This window comes from Ursus arctos, unplaced genomic scaffold, assembly GCF_023065955.2.
Source record: "Ursus arctos isolate Adak ecotype North America unplaced genomic scaffold, UrsArc2.0 scaffold_1, whole genome shotgun sequence".
NCBI classification, from domain to species: Eukaryota; Metazoa; Chordata; class Mammalia; order Carnivora; family Ursidae; genus Ursus; species Ursus arctos.
In genome coordinates, this window is record NW_026622763.1 from 67,796,006 (window position 1) to 67,818,046 (window position 22,041).

Below are 22,041 nucleotides of genomic sequence, written 5' to 3' on the forward strand. Positions count from 1 at the left end.
CTGTCCCATATTGGGGCAGATCAAAAGGGAATTCTCAGGCATGGGAAACTCTTGTTACCAAACTTCTGTAGAAAATGACTCTCCCCAGTGTGGAAGTGAAGCTTCTCTTTAAAAAACTGGGTGTGTTGCAAAGAGTTTGCTGACTTAGGAATTAGATTGATGGGTGCATGTAATGGAATAGGTGTGAAAGACCATATGGAGCAGTCAGGAAAGCTTCCTCCTTGCCCTGCCTCTTCCAGAAACCAGTCGTGCCACACCTCCTGGGTCCATTTCTCTCTCTCCTAAGAGAAGGGCTTGCCTGGGATCCAAACACATTTTGCTCAGACATCAGAAGAGATACTTTGTAGCTTGTAATCCAAAACCTTCAGCGTTGTCATAGCAGCCACTGTCCTGTTTGACTCAAAAATCCTTCTAATTAGTCTAAATAATATCCTCCCCATTTTCACAGTTGGAAAAAACTTTGTTTTTAACCTGTCATTTTACGAATTGTAAAGTTCTGCGCTATCTTTCAAATCCTTAATAACCGGCCAGTTCCTAGGATTGAACGTAGCTGAGCTCCTGGTTGATAGTGTTTGTTGGTAGGCCAGCCTTTTTACACCCAGACAGAAACAAACCTTGACTTTGACACTGGGTGGTTCCTGGCCACTCTCTGCCTATGGGGTGATACCCCCTGGGGTGTTCACTCTTAGATCACCAGAATGTTGAATTAACTGCCCCTCCCATTCACAGAGCTTTTTAGGATTAGAGTCTGGCTTCCTGGCTTATGGGCTTCCATATGCTTCTAGATAGTTGTTTTCAGTCCCTGTCCAAATCATGCTATTTTATCATTGTCTGATAATTTAATGTTAATTGTATTACCCAGAGTTTGAACACAAGACAACTTACTAGATAGAAATTGCTAGTAGTTGGGCCCATTTCTTCCCTAATCCAAGATTCTAGCAAAAACCGCCCTACCAGCAATCCATTAAATGTTCATAACAAAAAGCTATAGAGAAAAGGGGGGGACCTTCAAGATGAAGTGGCTTTACCTGTGGGATAAAGAATTGGGAAATCAGATAACAGTGTTTTGTGTAGTTAACACTGTGACTCGAAACACCTTACCTTGAGTTTCCCTAAGAAGTGTTTTGATAGGAGTGCAAATCATCATCCCTGAGACCTTTCACACCTGCATGCTGGGGCCCACCTTCTCATTTACCCCGGGGAGCCCTGCAAAGCACCGTCTGTGGTTCTCTGCCCCTTCCCCCCGACTCTCCTCTTCTTTGAAAACCATGCTACTTGAGAAAATTGTCCTTCCACTTGCCCTTTAGGTTGGTAAGTACTGAGAAGCCGTGTTGCCCTTTGGTTTCCGTCCCCAGTCTTTCACATTCTTTGTGTATCAGTTGAAGTTCTGTGATGATTCTATGTCTCTCGTGGCCTGGATGGGAAGGGTAGAGTTGACGGAAACGGTCTTGGCAGGAAGAGCAGCCTGTGCGTCTCTGATGCGCATTCATGCCTTTGCTGTGCACTCCAGAGCCCTGTGTGCCCGCCACTGTGCCAGCCGGTGAGGGGGTCACTCCGGCCTTCCCCAGGGAGGCGGACACCTGCAAACGCACCGCTGCGCAGGACATCCGCTGGCTTCCTCCGCACATGATGCCTGTGAGGCGTGGCCACTCGCTCTCGTGGAGGTCGGGGAGGATTTATTTAAGGCACGAAGCTTAGCCGAACCTCTTGAGAACCTACTGCTAGAACCACTCTCAGGTCTAAAGCAGCTTTTCTGTCTGTCCCCCGTGGTCCCAAGCTGCTTCTCTCTGCACTTGTGTCATTCCTCTTCTCGGATTAGCTTCAGAGGAAGCCCAGAGTCTGGCAGAGGCTCCCCTGAATGGGACACCCCGTCCCCTGGAGGCTCGTTGACTTCCTCATAGGCACCTGACGATGGCTGCCGTCCTAATTCCGCATCCTTGGAGGCAGGCGTGCTTTGGCCTGGTGCAGAGCCTCAGCGCCGTTAGCGACGGCCTGGCCGGAGGAGCCGGCGGAGGCCTTGGCCTCTTCGTGTGTGGTGTGTGTTGCCTTGGGTGGGAGGCTCACCAGGGAGGACACTGGGGAGGAAGGCCAGGCTCGGTTGTGAAGTCTCGATCTCTGAGAAGGAATTACTGTGCGTGTGCTAAAAGATAGCTAACATAAAACTTAGCAGTTTAGCTTTTTTTTTTTTTTTTTTTTTTTTTAGATTTTATTTATTTATTTGCCAGAGGGAGCGCGCGAGCTCAGTCAGGGGGAGTGGCAGGCAGAAATATCTGGAGAAGCAGACTCCCTGCTGAGCAAGGAGCCCAAAGTGGGTTTGATCCCAGGACCCTGGGATCATGACCTGAGCCGAAGGCAGACGCTTCACTGACTGAGCCACCCAGGCGCCCCAACATTTCAGCCTTTTTAAGTGCATAGTTCCGTGGCACGGAGTGCATGCACCCTGTTGTGCATCCATCACCATCGTTCCTCTCCAGAACTCTTTCATCTTCCCAAACTGAAACTCTGTGCTCATTAAACCACAGCTTCCCATTCTGTCGCGTAGCCAGCATCCTGCTTTCTGTCGCTATGTATTTGACGACTCTAGTACCTCACGCAAGTGGACTCATGCAGCATTTGCCTTTTGGCAACTGGCTTGTGTCACTTAGCGTGATGTCGTCCGGTTTCATCCATTGGGTGGCCTGTGTCACAATGTCCTCATTTCTTAAGGCTGAACACTGTTGCACTGGCTGCACACAGCACGTTTAGTTTATCCGTTCTTCCGTGGATGGACACTTGGGTGGCCTCTCGGCGGTTGTGAATGATGCTGCTTTGAATATGGGTGTGCAGATATCTTTCTGAATCCCTGCTTTTGTACCCCAGAGTGGAATTGCTGGGTCATAGGGGGATTCTGTGTTTTATGTTTTTAAGGGTCTGCTGAGGAATTTAGATATCGGCTTATAGGCTGTGGAGAGTCATAGAGGCTTTAAATCCAAGCTTACCTGACCAGGTTGTGATTTAGAAAGGCGACTTGGGAAGTGTGGCCCATGCATGGGGGAAGGAGAGGGATGGCAGAGGCTGTGGCGGCAAAACGAGGCAGGGGGAGACCACGGAGAAGGCTGTTGCCTTCCAGGTGAGAAAGGATGAAGGCTGAGCTAGCCCAGTCACAGCAGGGGGGGGGGATTGCAAATGATGATGATGATGTAATCCAGAGCCCAGAGCCGGGGTTGGCTTTGGGGGGAGAAGGTAAGAGACAGGGAAAGGCCAGGGGTGAGAAACTGGGTCTGTTGTGACTTTGTGGAATCTAGGGAGAATAGGAGGGTTTTGTTTTCGTTTGGGGGATATTTTGGTATAGGATGGTGGGAGATAGAAGGTTTGGACACGTGTTGAGATGTTAGGCTCAGCCAAGTGGGAGAGATGGTTGGTGGGCAGGCTGTTGACAATCTGGGTTGCTCATTTGAGGGAGGGGAAAAGGTAAAGAACCAAGGGGCAGATGGTCAGGCAACTTGGTTAAATTTAAAAGCGGTGGGGATATTATTGGTGTACCTTCATTAAGTTCCACAGCTCTTCCAGATCTGTTTCACATTCCTACCTGGAGGCAAACATATATCAAAATTTAGTAGTGTATCAAAGTTTATATCAAAATTTATCAGACCAGAAACGATGGCCAGTTCTTTGGTTATAAAAATCAGGTTTCATCAGGATTCAAATGAATTCAAAAGGATTTAGACTGAAACGTGAGCGTGTTAAATTTGGCTTGTATTTTGCTCAGCTACATTTTCTGATTTTTTTTTTTTTTTTGTATAGTGAATATGTGTTGTTTTTAATCGTTAAAAGGTCATTTGAAATTTCAAAAGTGGTTTATTTTCTTTTCCTGCCTCTTATTGGGCTGGGACCTCCTGGAGGGGGTGGTGTGGGGAGGGGGACGTGCCATGATGATTCTCAGAGTGTCCAGAGCACTTAACACAATGCTAGAGACCAACAGGATTCCATCCTGTAAGTGGTGGTTGAGCTGAATTGCATGGAAATTTAGTCTAACTGCTCTCCGAGAGGAGATGTGTGCTATTTTAAAAGATCGAGGAAGGAAATTCCAGTTTTTCTTAGTCATTTAAGCTCATTGTATCAGGCGCTGAACCACGTCCTATAGACTTGGCCCCTCTTTTGCCTTTGTCTTGCCACCAGGATTTGCTGAGATTTATTTTGTTCATGAAATCTTGCCACATTGGCCCAGTTTGGTTCCTTAAATGTGCTTCTCATGTTATTCTTAAAAGCTTTAGTGATCTCTTTGGGAGTCAAATGGCTCAATTCTGTTTCCTGTCCTTTGTGGGTAATATTATGTTTTCAGAGGACTGGATCAAAGTGGCTGGAGGCTGCAGTCATTTTTTTGCCTTCTGCTCAGACCAACCATGGCAGCTGCAAGAACGTGCGTTATTGAACGATTCAGTTGTCAGTCGTACATTTGCGTACTTGTTTCCCCTTTGTGTTTCTCTGACTGCCTACCGTGTGCTAGGGCAGCGCACTGTGCCCTTGGGGAAATGCGGGTGCATATGCTGTGACTCCTGACGCCAAAGAGCTGATTCTCCAGAAAAGGGGCTATCATGCATACAGGACCCCTCTGCAAGGAGGTCAAGAGTGGAACCAGGGTCAGCTTGGGACCATTGTTACTATGCTAGGAAGACTCCCCGAAGGTGCTGCCTCTGAGCTATACTGCTAATGACCTTACAATAGATGTGTTTTCCACGTCCTCATTTCCAGCTGCCAAAGCAATAGAGCTCTGCTCTCAGTAAGTTTTCCGGCCAAGTGGTTTTTATGGCTTTGCTTTAAAAGTTCCCTCAACTTTAAAATTATGCTAATGACTTGATATTAATCCTTGTTAATCACCGCACCCTCAGCTGTGATCTGTGAATGTCCTTTCCAATTTTACAGTAAAACTGTTTCAACTTAAAATATATACGTTTGTTCTCATCTGTGTTAGCCTAAGAATTTTGAATAACACGGGAGACCACTGGATGCTTTAGTTTAGCTTTTCCTTCATCTTTTCTCAGTTGTTATTCACTTGTTAGTCAATTAATTAATTATTAACTTGGAATAGCTTTTCACTGTTGCTGTTCTATATGGAATGGAATGACCATGCATTTCTCAGGGATGCGCCGTCTGGTCTGGCTGTGTCTGTGTGCAGGGCTCTTGGCTTGGAGATGCTGGTCTTGACTCCGAGCACAGATGACATTAACATTGTAGGTGGCTTGTAATTTAAGGTTAAGTATTAGGCTTCAGGTAGGCATTTTAAGATGCTTTCGAATGTTTATGCTGCATTTTCTTTTGGATTTTGAGGACTTTTTGAAATGATGCTCTCAGTATTTTAAGTGGTATTTTTACACTGAGAAGATTCTAGTAAATGAATTGGTACACATTGAAATATAGGTAGTAACTTTGGAAATTTATGAGATGAGAGGAGGTCAGGGAAAGAAGAGTTACAATCATATATTTTGTTTTTCTTGGATGGACAAGCAGGTGGAAAGCTGGGGCGGCCCTGGAGTCATCCCTGCAGCAGCAGGTGGGCTGGTGGCTGGGCTAGATCAGCACCTTAGATAAAGAGACCCTTCCTTCCTGCAGGCTCCTCCGTGCTTCCTCCAAAGGCCACTCCTGTGATAGTACTTTGTAGATTGCTTTCACCAGTACGAGAAAAAGGTTAGGTTTTACATAATAATGAAGCTGTAACAGTGGTATAATCCTGTATGTTGGGCCCTGTCGGTAGCGTTCCTGTCAGTTAGGGATCCTGACTGTGTGCAATGCAGGAAGGATGTAGAGACTCACAAAATTGCCGAGAGGTTGGAAGACCAGGAAGGATACGGGCTTGGAAGATAGCCAGGAACTAAAGAAAGGCTGGAGGCCTGGGCAGCAGGATCCGTAGCAGAAGCCTTGGCGCCGGGACCTCCTGGGCTTCATGCTGTGGCCGTTGCTACAGTGAGTGATGAGTATTCCCGCAGCCGTCACCCCCAGCTTTCACCATCACCCAGGACTCCCGATCCCAGGACCATGTGATTGGCTCTCCTTGGGGTGGAGACGGCACATCTGCCTCCTCTGAATTCTGCAGTGGGAACTGGGTACTACTTCTCAGTAGATTACTTGTCATCATAAGGTAACTGGGGACTCCCTAAAAGGGAGATTAGGTACCAATAGGAGTAGGACTGTGTACTGGATAATGTCCCTTTAAAAAGAAAGACAAATGTCGGCAATGGCTGTCCCCTTTGGCTGCCCAACATTCATATACACCTTTCTCACCGTACTTACGCTTATGAAAAGAATATGCTTTGGCAGGGGCTGCCGTGCATAGTGGTTTGTTATTGTGGTTCTTAGGAGTTGGAGATCTTGGGATTGACTCTCTTAAGGATCAAGTCGTTGTTAAGTCCTGTCAGCCACACTTCTTTGGCAGCATAGATCCCTTAAAAGTGTTTTGGTATTCTAGATTTCTTTGCTTCCATGGACTAGTAACCACAATCAGAGATACTGCCACCTCCCAGGGTTTGAACCTACAACTTGGTCTGAGAACTTGTCTCCTGGTGGTGGGATCTAGCTGTGGATGGTCTGCAGAGTGTCTTAGCTCTTGGTTCATAGAATGCCCCTGGAAGAGTAAGAAGTGGACGAAGCAGTAGAGTGGGTGATGCCCCTCGTGTGCTACATCTTCATGGTGGAGTGCTATCCCTGCCTCACGCCATGGAGACCGAACAGGTGGCGCTTAGGACAGGTCACATTTCCTCCGCGTTTCCCACCTCCAGCTGGAGTGACTCCATTTAGCAGCCCACTCTATTCTCTGCTCTGGCTTTCAGACAGGCCAGTTTCACAGCAAGCCTGTCTTTTTCTTGTAGATCCTTAAGTAGCCAACACATACTCCAGCGTCCGAATTTTTTTTAAATTCTGTCAAGTTGGAGGCACAAGGTCCAAGGCATAAGGCACGACAAGCCACGGTTTTATTTTTTTTAATTTTTAATTTTCTTAAAGATTTTATTTATTTATTTGACACAGAGGGAGACAGAGAGCACAAGCAGGGGGAGCAATAGAGGGAGAGAGAGAAGCAGGTTCCCCGGTCAGCTGGGAGCCCGATGTGGGGCTCGATCCCAGGACCTTGAGATCATGACCTGAGCTGAAGGCAGACGTTTGACTGACTGAGCCACCCAGGCGCCCCAAACCACGGTTTTAATCAGTTGTTCGCTATCACATGTCGAAGGTGATCATCTTGCCAGTCCAAGATAGTAGGTCCTCACGCTCCCCCCGCTTCCCGCTCCACCTTGTGGCCTTGGCTAAGCCAGTCCATGGTCCTCTGTGTGTTACTTCTAACACTCCACTTCCTTGTACCAGCTTCTTCTATTAGGGAAGATGTTTTCTGTTGCAAATAATAGAAAATTCAACTCAAACAGTTTAAACAATAAGGGGGAATTAATTGGCCTCTGTGTGCGTAGACTTAGGAGCTATGGAGCAGGTGTCAATTGCAATTTGATCTAGAGGTCTGTGATGTCATTAGGGCTCCTGCACTAATTCTCAGTTATTTTTTTTTACCCTGCTTTCCTCCATGTGTTGCCATCCTCGTCAGATTAACCCTCTCCCCAACCCCCTCCACGAAAGCAGAGGTGACATGGCCGTGGCGGTTTCATGTATCACATCTGTAAATCCTGCCATCCAGAGTGGAGAGAGCCTTTGTCCTAATATACCAAGCCAAAGCCTGTGAGGCTGGCTGGTATGACCAGCCCTGAATCGATTACAGTGGCCGGAATATGGTAATGTGTTGATTGCCTCAGTCTAGATTATGCACTGTATTCCTGGCACATGGGATAAAATTGACTTCCTTAGAACAACATGGGGTTCTGTGGAGGTCTTGGGAAGGTTGAAGATAGACATATATGTGTCAAATATATGCTTTACGTACGTGCTCATTGGATTCTCCCATTTGACTTCCTCTGATAGTTTATGGAAATATTGAGTCAGTGATTCTGAGCCAAACCAAGGATGGATCCAGTAGTCACAGTAAGGGGAATTGGTCCATTTGTAGGATGCGAGGGAAGTGCCTCTATGCTGTTTTTCTCTGTGTCCATTTTTACCCTGAGAATGAAGGGGGGGTGTGTGGGTGTCACTGTTTCCTCCCCCAAAGTACTTGGATGCTAAAAAAGACAAAACAAAACAAATCCGAAATGGAACAAAACTATGCTTGGATAACTGAATGCTGGTATCACCTTCTCAGCGGATTTACTTTATTGGTGTGTTTTGGTTTGCAAAGGTTTTGTTTTCAGAATTTTTCACTTATACCAATTCCCTGTAGCTCAGCATTTGTTTTGTCCTCTCCCCCACTTTGGATTATGAAGTTGGGATAGAAGTGTAAAAATTAGAACCCATACAAACCTGCTTGAAACTTGTATTTGAAAAGATGGTAAAGCAGGTTTAATTACAGAGAAAGATTGCTTAATTATTGTTACCTGCAGTGAGGTCCTTGTCTTTCCGCTGCAGTTTCCATAAATAGACTTCAGATCCAGCCCCCGGGGCAGAGAGTTCCCTTTCAGCCTCTTTGCTTAATTTAAATTGCTGGTTTGAGGTGGTTATTTTTGAAACCCTTCTCAGGTTGACTTCCCCCTTAATCCCTAAACCTTCTTCCCTCATCTGCCAAATTATATGTAATGCATCGCAGATAGAGTGCCTTTGGCATCTCATGAGTCTGAGAACTTGAAATTTGATTTCAGTGTTAATTTATTGCGACAAAGGTTGGGCACTCATGTTCCTATTCCCGTGCACGTCTTTCCATGGACTTGGCATGAGACCAGCTGCTCTCCTGGGCGTCTGCTTCTCCAGAGAGCAGCAGGTGCCCCCTCTCCCGCCCGTTTTGTTTTAAAACAGAGCCTGTCCTCGTTCAAAATGCACGAAACCGTTCTGTTGTTGGGTTTTAGTGATACCTAGGGCCATTTATTCTGGGTGTAGTTGGCGTGAAATAAAAAAGTATATATTAATGAAAAAGTTAACTCCATTTTTCTCCTTTTGAATATTAAAATACTTCCTTAGTGGGTTATTTTTGTTTATGAGAGACCTTTCCTTTCTGCTTCTTTTGGTCTCTCTTTTCTGGCTTTTTCAGTGTACACTTAAAATTTTTTTTCTAATAGGGTCAGCAATAAAGGGTGTGTTTGTGGATTCATATAAATCACAGTAATTAATAATAAAGAGTTATATAATTCTCACCCCATCACAGTTCTCTTGCAAATAGCCCAAGTAAATATAGTTTCTGTTGCCTGTAGGAGACCTACTAGATATTCTAGGCTAGAATAGGAAGACATTTATTTAAATTGCTATCCTAAGCAAGCAGACCAACCTTTGTGTAAGGTGTAATATGCATGGGTGACTCCTTAATGAGAAGAAGTAAATGTACTTCCCCCTCAGTATTAGGGGCATGAATATATCTGAGTATTTATTAGTATCCTGAAGTATTGTTTAGTATTAGTCTGCTGAAAGTATACACAATTGTCTTCTGTGTCAGAAGCATTTAGAGGGAATGTCTCAGATGAATGTGATCGTACATCCTGGTAATGTTAGGAAAAGTGACATAAAACACTCTAATTTCCTATGTTTGTATATTTGAAAGGAGTTTAGGACTCTTGACGGCGATCAGATTTGAGGGCATGGGGATTTAACATTCTGCTTTTGGGCGGCACCATTCACATTAGTGGGGAGGGGAGAATGCTGCCTTTGTAGTGTGTTTCCCCTTGGTAGGCTCGCAGACCGGGCTGGAGGGAAACTAGTATTTCTGGTCTATTCATTGCATGTTCGTTTGATTTTGGTGTTGTAGTGGTGGGTCTGTTGGGGTGAGAATGAAGAACGTTGAGGTCAGTCTTGGCAGGTTATATAGGCAACCTCTGATTTACAACAGGGTTGTGTTCCTTTATGAGTCAGTGTTGACGCCTGCAATGAGGTTTCCCCCCAGAGGTGCCAAGTTAGAAGTAGTGATTGAGTTCTCTAACACAAAATTTAACGCACTCTTAAGAAATCATAAGCAAAATTTCTTATCTCTCTGAGCTTCCTTATCTTAACATGGGGATAATGATCCCAGTAGCTACCTCATAGAGATTTTGTGAAGATGAAATGAATGAAGGCATATAAAGTCCTGGATACAGCGTCTGATAGGTAGCAAGTACTCAAATGTTAGTATCATCTTAAAAACCACTGATTCCTGGGAAAATACTTTCTGAGTTTCATCACAGAGTACTGAGAGATACCATCTTGAGGGAAGCAGGTTCTTACAAGTTGAAGTCTGACATTGGTATGCAAGGGCTGGTCGAAAGGGGTGCGGTGGGTCCTCTTGCTAGAGTTTTGCAACCTCTGGCTGGGAGAGGGGATGGTCTAAAGAGGTGCAGACGTCCACTTACAAAATAAAAAAGGTACAGGGATGAAAAATACAGCATAGGGACTATAGTCAATAATACTGTAATAACTTTATAATAATACTGTAAGAACACTTTCTGTGGTGAGCATTCTGTAACGTACATCCATGTTGCATCACTATGTTGTACACCCGAAACTAATATAATATTGTATGTCAGCTATACTTGAGGTGAAAGAAAACGGAGACCCTGGTTTCCTAGTGGCTTCTTCTGTAGACAGACGTAGCCTGGAATGGTGCACTGGGAGGGAGGGTCGAGCGTATGGGGCTTCCAGCGGCCTGGCAGCCACTGCAGCCAGCCTCGGGCCTCCTGACGTGGGTTGGAGGGGAGGTTACGGTGTTCGAGAGGCAGATGAGCGCCATTTGAAACTACCGGTGTTTCATTTCTCTAGTGGTGCTGAGAACGCATCTGAAATAATTTTGCCCATTAAAATTTTTCCTTTCCCCCCCATCTTTCCCACAGGAAGAGACAATGGCCAAAATGGAGGTGAAAACGTCACTTCTGGACAATATGATTGGGGTTGGAGATATGGTTCTTTTAGAGCCTCTCTCTGAGGAGACCTTCATCAACAACCTCAAGAAACGCTTTGACCATAATGAGATATACGTGAGTACACACCGGACGTCATCTGTGGGGTTTAGACTTTGTGTTTTGTGGCCGAGAGCTGGCTTCTCTTTTCTAGACTCTTCTTCTTTCTCTTCGCGTAGTAGAGTTCAGAGGTATTTGTTTAAACTCTCAGAAAGAGTTTTGTGTTTGCTCATTCGGCACGTGAGTAATATCGGTCAGAGTCAAGTTTCCATGTGGTGTTTATGGAGTGCCGACTGTGCAGAGTATCGTTGGAGGTGTTGGAGGCCTTGTAAAGCCGTCGGGTACTGAGTTCCTGTCCTCTGAGGACCAGATAACAGGAGGAGTTGTAAAATCCATAGGCATCTTCTTGGATGCCTTCAGAACATTAGCATTCCAGCCTCTGAGAAGCTTCCCATTAAAATGCAAGGCAGTGAACTGTCAAAAAAGACATGAACCTGGTTGGCGTTTGTCGTTAGCAGAGAGACAGAAGCAGACGATCAGAGAAGGATCTATGTTTGCTCCCTGGAGGTTTGGGAATAGTCCTGTTCTGCTACACGGGAGGATAGTGTCATGTACAAAAATGAAAACACGTGAAGATATGCAATAATAGAAGGAGAAGGTTTGTGTTGTAAAAATTCTTTGTTAAAGGATGTCATATTGTTAGTTTACCTGTCAAGTTCCTTACATATATTTAAAACGTGCAGCTTTCTTAGGGATTCGCATTAAGCCCAGAAGTCTGCGTGTCTTCAGGTAGAGCTGTGTTGTCAACTCAGCCAAGAAGACGGGGCGCTGCTGCCCTGTCCCAGCAGCTGAGAAGGAAACAGGGTGCATTGGATGAAAGTGGTTTTACCTGATTCTGCCTCGCTCCTGAGTTCTTTTCCCACCTTTTTATAGTGTATCTGTATTTGGAGATGAATTGGGACATGCTTCATATTTTTCTCTCTGTCAATGTGGGAACAGTAAGAAGAAATATAAATAAATAGAGCGTTTGTAACCGATATGAGTATGATCAATTATTACTTTTGTGGAACAAATATATTTTAAAAAGTGCTATGCAAAGCTCTATTATTTTATGCCACATACAGTTTTCCTTTCCAGTTAGCCAATTATATTTTAGGGATGACTTCAGATAATTAATTTCTTTTTATTGGGTGGGGGAGGGGCAGAGGGAGACAAAATCTTAAGCAGGCTGCGCACACAACGCGGAGCCCGACGAGGACTCAGTCTCACGACCCTGAGATCATGACTTGAGCCAAAATCAAGAGTTGGACACTTAACAGCCTGAGCCACCCAGGCGTCCCATGATAATTCCATTTCCTAAGGAAACAGTAGTCATCATCTGGGACTGGAACTTTTTATCTTTTTGATTTGTGTTGCTGGAAGTAGGGGAGGTTGACAGTTACTTGAGATATGTGGATAGTGCTTTTGGAATATTGGTGGGATAACCAGATCCTAAGTTCAGAGATGTAGTTATGTAAAATGTTGATTGAAATAGAAAAGGTATAAAACGCTTTTGCAGGGCAGGGAGGAGGTGCCGTCTGGTTGGCAGCCGGGCTGGTGTCACCTTCCCGCAGAGTGGAGCGGCTCGGCTTTCAGGTGGGAAACCTGTGCGGCTCTGTGGCTTTCACTGAAAGTGTGGTCTGATATCCAGTAAAAGACAGACTTTTAAACATTGGTCTTTGAGATGGAGATAGGAAGAATCAATTCTATCGTAAGTAAAGCTGCTGATCATTTTTCTTTTTGGCTCGAGGAAACGCAGATCGCTTTTAGCGGGATTGAAACGGGATGGAGAGCAGCACATTACATGCATTCACATACCTGATTTCTTGTGCCCAGTAAAATGAAACAGTCCCCTTTTTAACAAAACGCCAAATGTTAATGTTCATGGGTCTTCAGCAGACGAAATGTCTGGGTTTCAGCCCCACCTAATTTTATTTTCTAACCGTTTGAGGAATGCCCTTTCTGGTATAACAAAAACAAAAGCAGAAAATGACTTTCTGCTTCCAGATATTCATATCGATTAATGTTTTCCAAGGTATGTGAGGGCTGTCATTTCCATGAGATGTGTGCCTTCATTTTATAATTAAACATACACCATATTGGAAGGTTAGGCATTCTCTATTTTAAGCAAAAAAAAAAGGTTATAGAGCAATGTGTATAGTATGATCCTTTTTTTTAAACGGGTTTATGGATGTGCATGTGTGTCTGTATACTTGTATGCACGCAGAGAAAGGCACGCTAACGTCAGGCCCCACAGCAGGGTGGGATGAGATATGGGGGACAGGGAAGGGTTACCCTTTTAGATCTCTGTATTATAGAACTTATTAGGTCAAGCATGTATTGTTTTTGATAATTAAAAAAAATACTATACACTAAATTTGATCACCACACCTCTGCAACCCCATATGTCATATATACCACCCTTGAGAAATCTGTTTCTGGCTCTTATTTTGATACTGTTCCTGCTTTGCTTTTGTTCATAGGTCGCTGCAGAATTGTTTAGCCTGATGCCAGAGGCCAAGTTAATAGGACATGTAATATTTTACTGTCTTGTACTTCACCTTGTTTTAAAATTGTTGCCCGGACAATGAAAACGCAGCTTTTTTTAAAAAACAAATCTCTTTTGGGGCGCCTGGGTGGCACAGCGGTTAAGCATCTGCCTTCGGCTCAGGGCGTGATCCCGGCGTTATGGGATCGAGCCCCACGTCAGGCTCCTCCGCTATGAGCCTGCTTCTTCCTCTCCCACTCCCCCTGCTTGTGTTCCCTCTCTCGCTGGCTGTCTCTGTCTCTGTTGAATAAATAAATAAAATCTTTAAAAAAAAAAAATCTCTTTTGTAGGCTCATAGTTTTATACTGTAAAAGTGGGTGATGGTCCATGACGATCCATCATATGAACAAACTGAATAGTCATTTGTATGTTTAGAAGCCATGGTTGATAAGGGGGCCAACAAATGGAAGGACCTTGGCCCAGACTCTTGAACTCCGGCTATCCCTACAGACTTAGCAGCCTCCTTTGTGAACAAGCTCAAGATCAGGGGACCCTCTTTTTCCATCCTGCCGTCTGTCCACTCATCCCGCACCCCCAGTATCTGGAGATAAGAAGTAGTCCCTGACTTCACAGAGGTCTCACAAGGGACTGGTTGACCTCTAGATATAAGTTATCAATTCTTTAGAGCATTCATAACTGTTAGTGATTTTCTGACTTCAGCCAGCTGACTTTGGAAGTAGAATCCCTTGTGATCCTGTCATAATAAACCAGAAGCAGCTCTGGGTAGACCAGTGGATTCACACACACATTCCTGAATCACTGACTGTGGTCTGGTGACCAGAATGAACTGGGTGGCTTAAGAAAATGATGTCCACCTCTAAGATTGGGGTAGGGTCAACTTTTTCCAGAGTAGATGGCCTGTATGCAAGTAGGTGAATACCCAACCAGATATATTGATTAACATATTAAGAGGAGGAGAGAAAGAAAGGGGATTAATGCTGACGTGGTCACTGCTATAAATCTATCATGTGTTTGGTAGGGAGTTACTTTATGGATGTTGGTACCAAAAGGATATGCCCCATGGGAAGCATTTATCATTTGAGTTGTAGGCTTTAGGTGCACTCATGCTTCGTAGACTTTCTACTGAAGAACTCCTGATAGCAGAGAAGAGTAAATAGGTGCCGCAAGGACTCTGGGAATATAGTTGAAGTCCATCCACTTCAGAGAAATTTTGTTGAGATATTTGCTTCCAAAGTAATTCAGTTTTATTCCATTCTGTAATGCATATGGGTTTGTTTTTGTCTAATATGCTCCTTGCAGCCCTTTGAATAATATGCATTTTTGGTGCTGACAAGTACATTTAGTTTGTTTTCTATCTGAATTTTTAACGTTGCACATCATTCAGATATAGAGGGCTGAATTAGTCCAATTTAAGCATTTTAAGTTAAACCAATTGTAACTGTGAGCAACTGCTTTGAAAGTTGAGTAAAAGTGTCTTAATTTTTAGAAGCTAGTACTAGAATGGGGATCCCTGTAAAGACGGGGTCAGATACTTTTATGAAAGCTCCTCCAGTGCACACTCCAGCAACATCCATTCTTTGCTTTGAGGTGGATTCATGCACCGAAGCCTTGAGTTGGTTCCTCATCCTGTTTGTGGCCAGGGAGAGTCCCTAAATCTGGGACAGTTCCAGACATTGATGCGATCTTTGCAGTAAGAGCCGTTCGGTTGGACATGGAGGAGGATCAGGTGAGCGTAGAGAGAGGGAGTGTTGGCCCAGTGGGGTAACAGGCAGGGTCAGAGACTCTGTTTGCTTTTATTCCTCCTTCCTGGCAGAGCGCCGTTCCGGCTGGGACAAGTTGCAGGATGTGCCTTTCGGTCTAACAGTCTGGGGTCAGTGTTGGGAAATGCTGGTTGTGACCTCACCGAGCACTGCTCTTCTGTATTCTTTCTGCCTTGGTCAGACCTTCTTCCGGCCTCCCCACCCCCGGCCAGACGGAATGGGGGCAGGATTTCATGTGGACTTGTCATGTAGGAGACCCACCCAGACGCAATTCTGTTTTTAGGGTGGCTGGTCAGGACTGTGGTTCTGTTCAGGAACAGGAAAGCTGCAATTTAGGCGAGAACAAGGTCCAGGGCAAATTTGGAAACTAAAGCACCAAGGTGTCTGTTCTCTGACAAGAAGTATTTTTGGTGCTGACAAGTCGATTTAGTTTGTTTTCTATCTGAATTGTTGGGTTGGGGATCATCCAGATATAGAGGGCTGAATTAGTCCAATTTTAGGGTCTCAAGTTAAACTAATTGTAGATGCAAAAGTGACTGCTTTGAAAGTCTAGTAAAAATTGCCTTAATTTTTAGAAGTTAGTACTAGAATTAGGATTCCCATAAGGATGAAATCAGATGCTTTTATCAAAGTTACACAACTAAAAGTGCACAATCTGTTCAGTTTAAAATAGTGCAAAGTAAATGACTAATACTAGCTAACATTTATATACCCTTCGGTAGTTTCAAAGACACTTTCCATTTATATAACTTATGGGTATGGATGTATTCCTGGGAATTTGGCATTAATGACATGTTAGTTTTCTATTGCTGCATAAACTTCGCAACTTGTATAACATACATTTCTTACCTCAATTATTTCTGTGGGTCAGGTATTTGGGTGTGGCTGACCCGGGTCCTCTGCTCAGGGTTTTACCAGGCTGTCATTGGGGTGTCGGCCAGGTCTACAGGCTCACAGGAGGCTTGGTCCTTTAACAAGCTCATGGGGAGTTTGGCCAAGAGCGGGACTGGTGTTCAGACATCCATTTTAATGTCATTCCTGCTACCCGGACATTCTCTGATCTTTTTTTCTTTTCAAAATTTGCTTTAAAAAAGTCTTTTCTTTTTTTTAAATTACAATTATGCTTTTGGAAAATGCTTTTGGAAAAAATAATTCGGATGGTACAGGCACACATAACATAAAAATGTGATTTTTCTCAGCCCAGTACCCAGTCTCATTTCTAGAAATAATAGTAGTTAAGAGAGTGTTGGGTCATTTTCCCACCTGTTAGCTTGATGAACAATTCAAATTTTTTTCTAGAGTTGGAAGTAGGAAGAGGATGCTCTTTACCTAGAGAACCCAGCCCCATAAATGTTTGAGTGAAAAAGGAACCATTTTTACCATCTCTGCCCATCCCACCAAGACCAAGTGGGGAAAGGAGGAGGGATTCCCTGACCTGGCAACTGTCAAGTCACGTAGACTTGATAGCATACGGGTGGTTCACCATGAGTGGACTCTGCCTCCTGGGCTCACTGAAAAGGTGGACCTTTCAGGAGACGTGAAGAACACATGGCGTGTGTTTCCCAGAGTGTAGCTTTGGTGTTTGGAACAGAGACAGCATTAGAAGGCTAGATAAAGCTGGTGAAAAAGAGCAATCACAAGGCTGGAGAGAATTGTTGTGTCTAATTTCTCTTGGAAAGTTTTATCATATTTTTCCAAACAGTCATTTTTGGTGATAACTCCCCAGTTTCAACCTGTCTCAGCTCTTTTAAAACCTTTGGTGATTGGAAAATTTCTTCCTCTTAGAACTTGGAAAATGGGCATATCTTCATCTGTTATTTACCAGGCTTAGAGAGTGGTTTCATCATGCAGGCACTCTGCAGTACTTGAAATATTTGTATAATATTTATAATAGATTAATTTAAATGTTCTGGGCAAAGCCATATTTGAGGCTTGATTTGGAGGAAATGAAGGCCTGACCTCGGGCCTGCATCGGTGTTATGATTGGATGGCAGTATGGCGGATGCTAGAAGGAGAGACCAGAGCTCCAGTCCTGTCACTTACTGTCTGTGAGACCTAGGGCAAGTGCCTTAACTCCCGGGAGACTGTTCTATTATTGGTAAAATGATAAATAGTAACAGCTCACATTTATTAAGCCTTATGGGTACAGTGTGCTTTTCTAAGCACTTTACATATATTTGTTCATTTAATTTTTATTAAAGTTCTACACATTCTAGTTTTTAAAATTATCTTCATTTTACTATAAGGAAACTGAGGCTCAGAAAAGCTAAGTAACTTGTTTAAGGTCACATGGCAAGTAGGCGATACAGCTGGGCTTCACACCCAGGATGTCCGGCTCCAGAGTTCATGCTTTTTTTTTTTTTTTAAAGATTTTATTTATTTATTTGACAGAGATAGAGACAGCCAGCGAGAGAGGGAACACAAGCAGGGGAAGTGGGAGAGGAAGAAGCAGGCTCCTAGCAGAGAGCAGGGTGCCCAATGTGGGGCTCGATCCCAGGACTCTGGGATCACGCCCTGAGCCGAAGGCAGACGCTTAATGACTGAGCCATCCAGGCGCCCCGAGTTCCTGCTTTTAATATTAGTCCTGTTGACTGTACATGGTTGCTCCGAGCATTCAGTGATACCACTAATGTCCAGGTATTTGCAGTCTGCAGTGTGCTATTCAAAATAAGTGTACTGTTGAGGGCTGTATAGATCTGAAACAAGGCAGTCTCACTAATCCAGACTCACAACTGAGATGAGAAGTCAGCATTCCTGCCACATGTCGAGTCGGCATTCCACAGTGCAGTAGTGACATGAACGAGTGTGACGTGGAGTGTGCTCCGTTCTGAAGGCGTAGGCTCTCACTAGTCCGAGAAAAGCGATAGCAACTGTTGGGATGATGTTTCCCCCTCTGGAAGGTGGGAGAAGACCTTGGAAGGAGATTGTTTTTCATCATGTTCCCTGGGTGGCAGGAGATTGACAGCTGCATGTGGTCCTTCACCTTATGAGCACACAGTAGAGGAGGGGGGGCAGATCAGCACAAGGGGCATGTGGCCCAAGTCATGTGACCAACTTAGCACCCCCCCCCGAACCTATGTACCTATTTCTGCTGTTACATCTACCCCACAGATCTATATTGATGGCAGTCCTAATTTCTAAAGAGTTTCTCAGACTCTATTTGGGAGGGCTGGAGGCTGAGATACAATGTGGCATGTTTGAAAAGGCACAAGCCTTTGGCCCATAGACCTACGGTTGAATCTTGGCCACTCACAACCACGGGGACCACTGTGAGTAATTGAGAGTCAGTTTTCTCATCCACACAGTAGGTGTCATGATGCTTATCTTGTTGAGTCATGATGGAGATTAAGGGGCCTCAGCCTGGCACATAGTTAAGGTGTGGAGGACCTGGCAGGTGCCATGACCATCCGAAAACCTTGGAAACCCAGAATGACTTTTCTTCAAGGTTTCAGATGCTGAGATTTCCTTGTAATTACAGTCATTCTCTTTCTATCCTCCCTGACTCTCTCTTTCCCTCCCTGTCTCCCACTCTATTCCTCTTTTCCCTACCCCCCTCCCTCTTTGATTGAACAGATTCACTTTTGTTGTATTACTACTTCCATTAGCCACAAATGCTGTTTTCAGCTAGTAGTATACCTGTAACACAGGACCACTCTGTACCTTAGCTGAGAGAGTTTTATTAGGTCTGGAGAACGATACATATTTGGAAAATACTTGTCTCATTATAGAGTTTATCTCAACAGAGATATTATAGTATTGTGTTACTCTGCTCTACAATAAAGGCTGCCTGAGGTGATATTTTTAGCCAGTATTTCGGCGTGGCATAGAACTCATATATAGTTCTTTAATTCATAGTCTGAAATGACTGGCAGCACAGGAACAGAGGATTATAATATGATGGTGGTTTATCTTGGACTAACAGTGACCATGCCTGACCAGCTTGCTGGCCTCCCTTGGCAGCCATGGTTTGGGTGACCCCTGGCCTATGTATGGGCTCTGGATCTAAGACCAGCGATTTATGGCACAGCAGAGAGAAAGAGATGAACAGGGCTTATTTCTCAAAAACTCAAACTTTGAATTGAGAAATACAGAAAAAATAAAATATCAATGAAAGCAGATGCTGGCAGTTGTGATGTGGTGAGGCCATGATGGGCCACGTTGCAAGCGGAAACTATGAGTAAGCATCTTTGAAGTAGACCAGCCATGGAACGGAGAGTGAGGAAACCAGTAGGTAGCAGGCCCAGAAGCAGCAGAAACATGAGCAGGGGATGAGCACATTGATGGTGGAACTGGACAGGAAGCCTTCACCAACTTCTGTTGCCTCAGCTTAATGCCGTCCTGCACCCATACTCACTCTAGGGTCCCAGCTTTTCTTGTAGCTTGCTGATAGGTTGCTCAGGGGCTCCTGGGTGTGTTCCTTAGTGCAGTCAAAGTCAGTATGTGAGGTAACTTGACAGCGTCTCTGTGCTGAGTAGCTGAGAGTCTGCCCAAATCACACTTCTCTGTTCTAATGTCACAGACTTTGGTTTAGAGCTTTGGCATGATACTGTCTCTGCCACTAACGGTGAGATCTTGGGCAAGGCTTTTTTTTTTTTTTAAGATTTTATCTATTTATTTGAGAGAGAGAGGGGCAGAGGGAAAGGGAGAAGCAGACTCCCTGCTGAGCAGGAAGCCTGACAAGGGACTAGATTCTAGGACCCTGAGATGATGACCTGAGCCAAAGGCAGACGCTTAACCAACTGAGCCACCCAGGCGTCCAGCCTTGGGCAAGTTTTTAAAACCTTTGAATGCCTTTGGTTTCTTCTGTGAAAATGGGCTATTATGAGTTATATATATATTTTGCATATGTATCATAAATATGTTCTTAGACTGGGTATGTGAGGTGCACACATGAATGACGTGATTTTGGATAGAAGACCGAGACAGTAGGCTACACTGGTTATTGACCTTACATTTGTAATTTTTTCCCTCAGGCAGTTTTTCACAATTTTGAACTGTGTCTAAAAAACCAACCAAAGTGTTTGCTAGACCAAACTGTGTTTTTAAAAAACCAAATAAGACAAAAGTCCTCTTCGAGGGAATCTGGGAAATCTTACAAATGGCTAATTAAAAACACTGTGGCACATAATGTCTTGATGTCTTGTGACCAGATTCTCAGGATCTGAGACCCAAGAAGAGGGTAAATTCCTCCTCACGAAGTGAATAGCATGTTGTTGTCTCTGAAGACTCCACCAGCTTGTCTTATGTAATCATTTTCTCGGGATCCTAGGCTTTTTGTGTTAGTTTCATTAAGACGGACCTCATGTGCTCATCTGGTAACTCTTCAAGTCCCTGTACACAAAGACCATTTTGTAAGACTTTGGCATTATAGGACTCCTTAATGAATTTCACTGAGATATTAGTGATGTCATAAGCTTTCAAGTCCTGACGTGGGTATTTACAATGGCCACAGATTCCTACAGAGCCGAACTCTGAGTTTCTGTGATCACAACAGGTAATATTTATGGGACACTTGCTGTCTGTTGGGTGCTGTGTTCCACAGTTTAACACAGAATCCCATTTAATCCTCCAAATTAGACAAAGGAGGAACCAGTGTCCTCCTCCTTGTCCAGATGAGAAAACAGGGGCTTGGAGAAGTTAAGTATATTACCCAGGTTCACACAAAACTGGAAAACTTTCCAGATAACTTGGAACCAAGGGTTACACAGTATGTCAAATGCATTTGAAGCATTAAATTCTGTATGACATAGAATCTGAGTGACGAGCTCAAAAACACTTACGTTGGTCTGTTTCAGCATCTAACCCCCTCACCCAACACACTGACTTTTTTTTTTTTAAGATGTATTTATTTATTTTAGAGAGAGAGAGAATGAGTGCATGCATGTGGGGGGGCAGAGGAGAGAATCCCAAGCAGACTCCCCACTGAGCGTGGAGCCTAATGTGGGGCTTGATCTCATGACCCTGAGATCGGGACCTGAGGTAAAACCAAGAGTCAGATGCTCAACCGACTGAGCCACCCAGGCTCCCCTGTTTTTAAAGATTTATTTATTTATTAGAGAGAGAGAGAGAGCTAGAGAGAGGGAGTGCACACACTGGCTCTTACTTTAGAACGGTTCTGACTCGATGGAGCTCAGTCTCCTCACTCTGACATTTGAGGCTCTTTGCAATTTGATCCCAGTCTTATTTTCTGGGCTATTATTCATTAGAGGTCTTTGCTCTAGTCAAGCTGTCTCATTCCTGTCTTTGAAATATGGGTGGGTAAGCCTTTGTGCCTCTATTTATGTTTTAATCCATGTTGGAGCATGTGCCAGAATTTCCTTCCTTTTTAAGACTGGACATATTCCATTGCATCTCTAGACCTCGTGTTGTTTCTCCATTCTTCCATCAGTAGACCCTTGGGCTACTTCCAGCTTTTGGCTGTGGGGAACAATGCTGCAGTGGACCCAGGCATACAGATAACTGTTTGAATCTCTGGCAGTTCGTACTTAAAAAAAAATTTTTTTTGAAAGATACAAGTGTCTTAGTAAAATAAAAAAAAATAAAAAAAAGAGGAATTCAATCATTACCTAAAACCTGAATTCTCTTATGCCACTCTTCAGGGGAGCATTACTTTATGTGAATCACCCCCATCCTTTTAGACCTGCTCAAATTTCCAACTTTCTGGATTGTTCTTGAACCTCTGTTCACAGCGACCATCCCCTCACGTAGATGGAAAGCACTCACCTAGGCCATAAGAAGACAATGACTCATTTAACCAGGAATCACTTAAATCTTATTTCATCTCTTTTTGCGGCTAGAAAACTCTTAAATTTTCCGT

General features: G+C 44.1%; 1 protein-coding gene and 1 long non-coding RNA gene across 7 annotated transcripts in view; both read left to right on the forward strand.

Moving 5' to 3' along the window:
- MYO1B (myosin IB) overlaps positions 1-22,041 on the forward strand; it is a 174,747-nt gene that overhangs the window by 20,678 nt on the left and 132,028 nt on the right. For all 6 annotated transcript variants that reach the window (XM_026492296.4, XM_048214435.2, XM_048214436.2 and 3 more), the window contains exon 2: positions 10,851-10,994. In XM_026492296.4, coding sequence (XP_026348081.2) covers positions 10,860-10,994 — 135 coding nt within the window. In that variant the 5' untranslated portion in view covers positions 10,851-10,859. The remainder of the gene's footprint in view (positions 1-10,850; positions 10,995-22,041) is intronic.
- Positions 11,001-19,326, forward strand: LOC130541934 (uncharacterized). The gene is made up of 2 exons (XR_008956064.1): positions 11,001-12,551; positions 13,439-19,326. It is a non-coding gene; the product is annotated as an uncharacterized LOC130541934 (long non-coding RNA).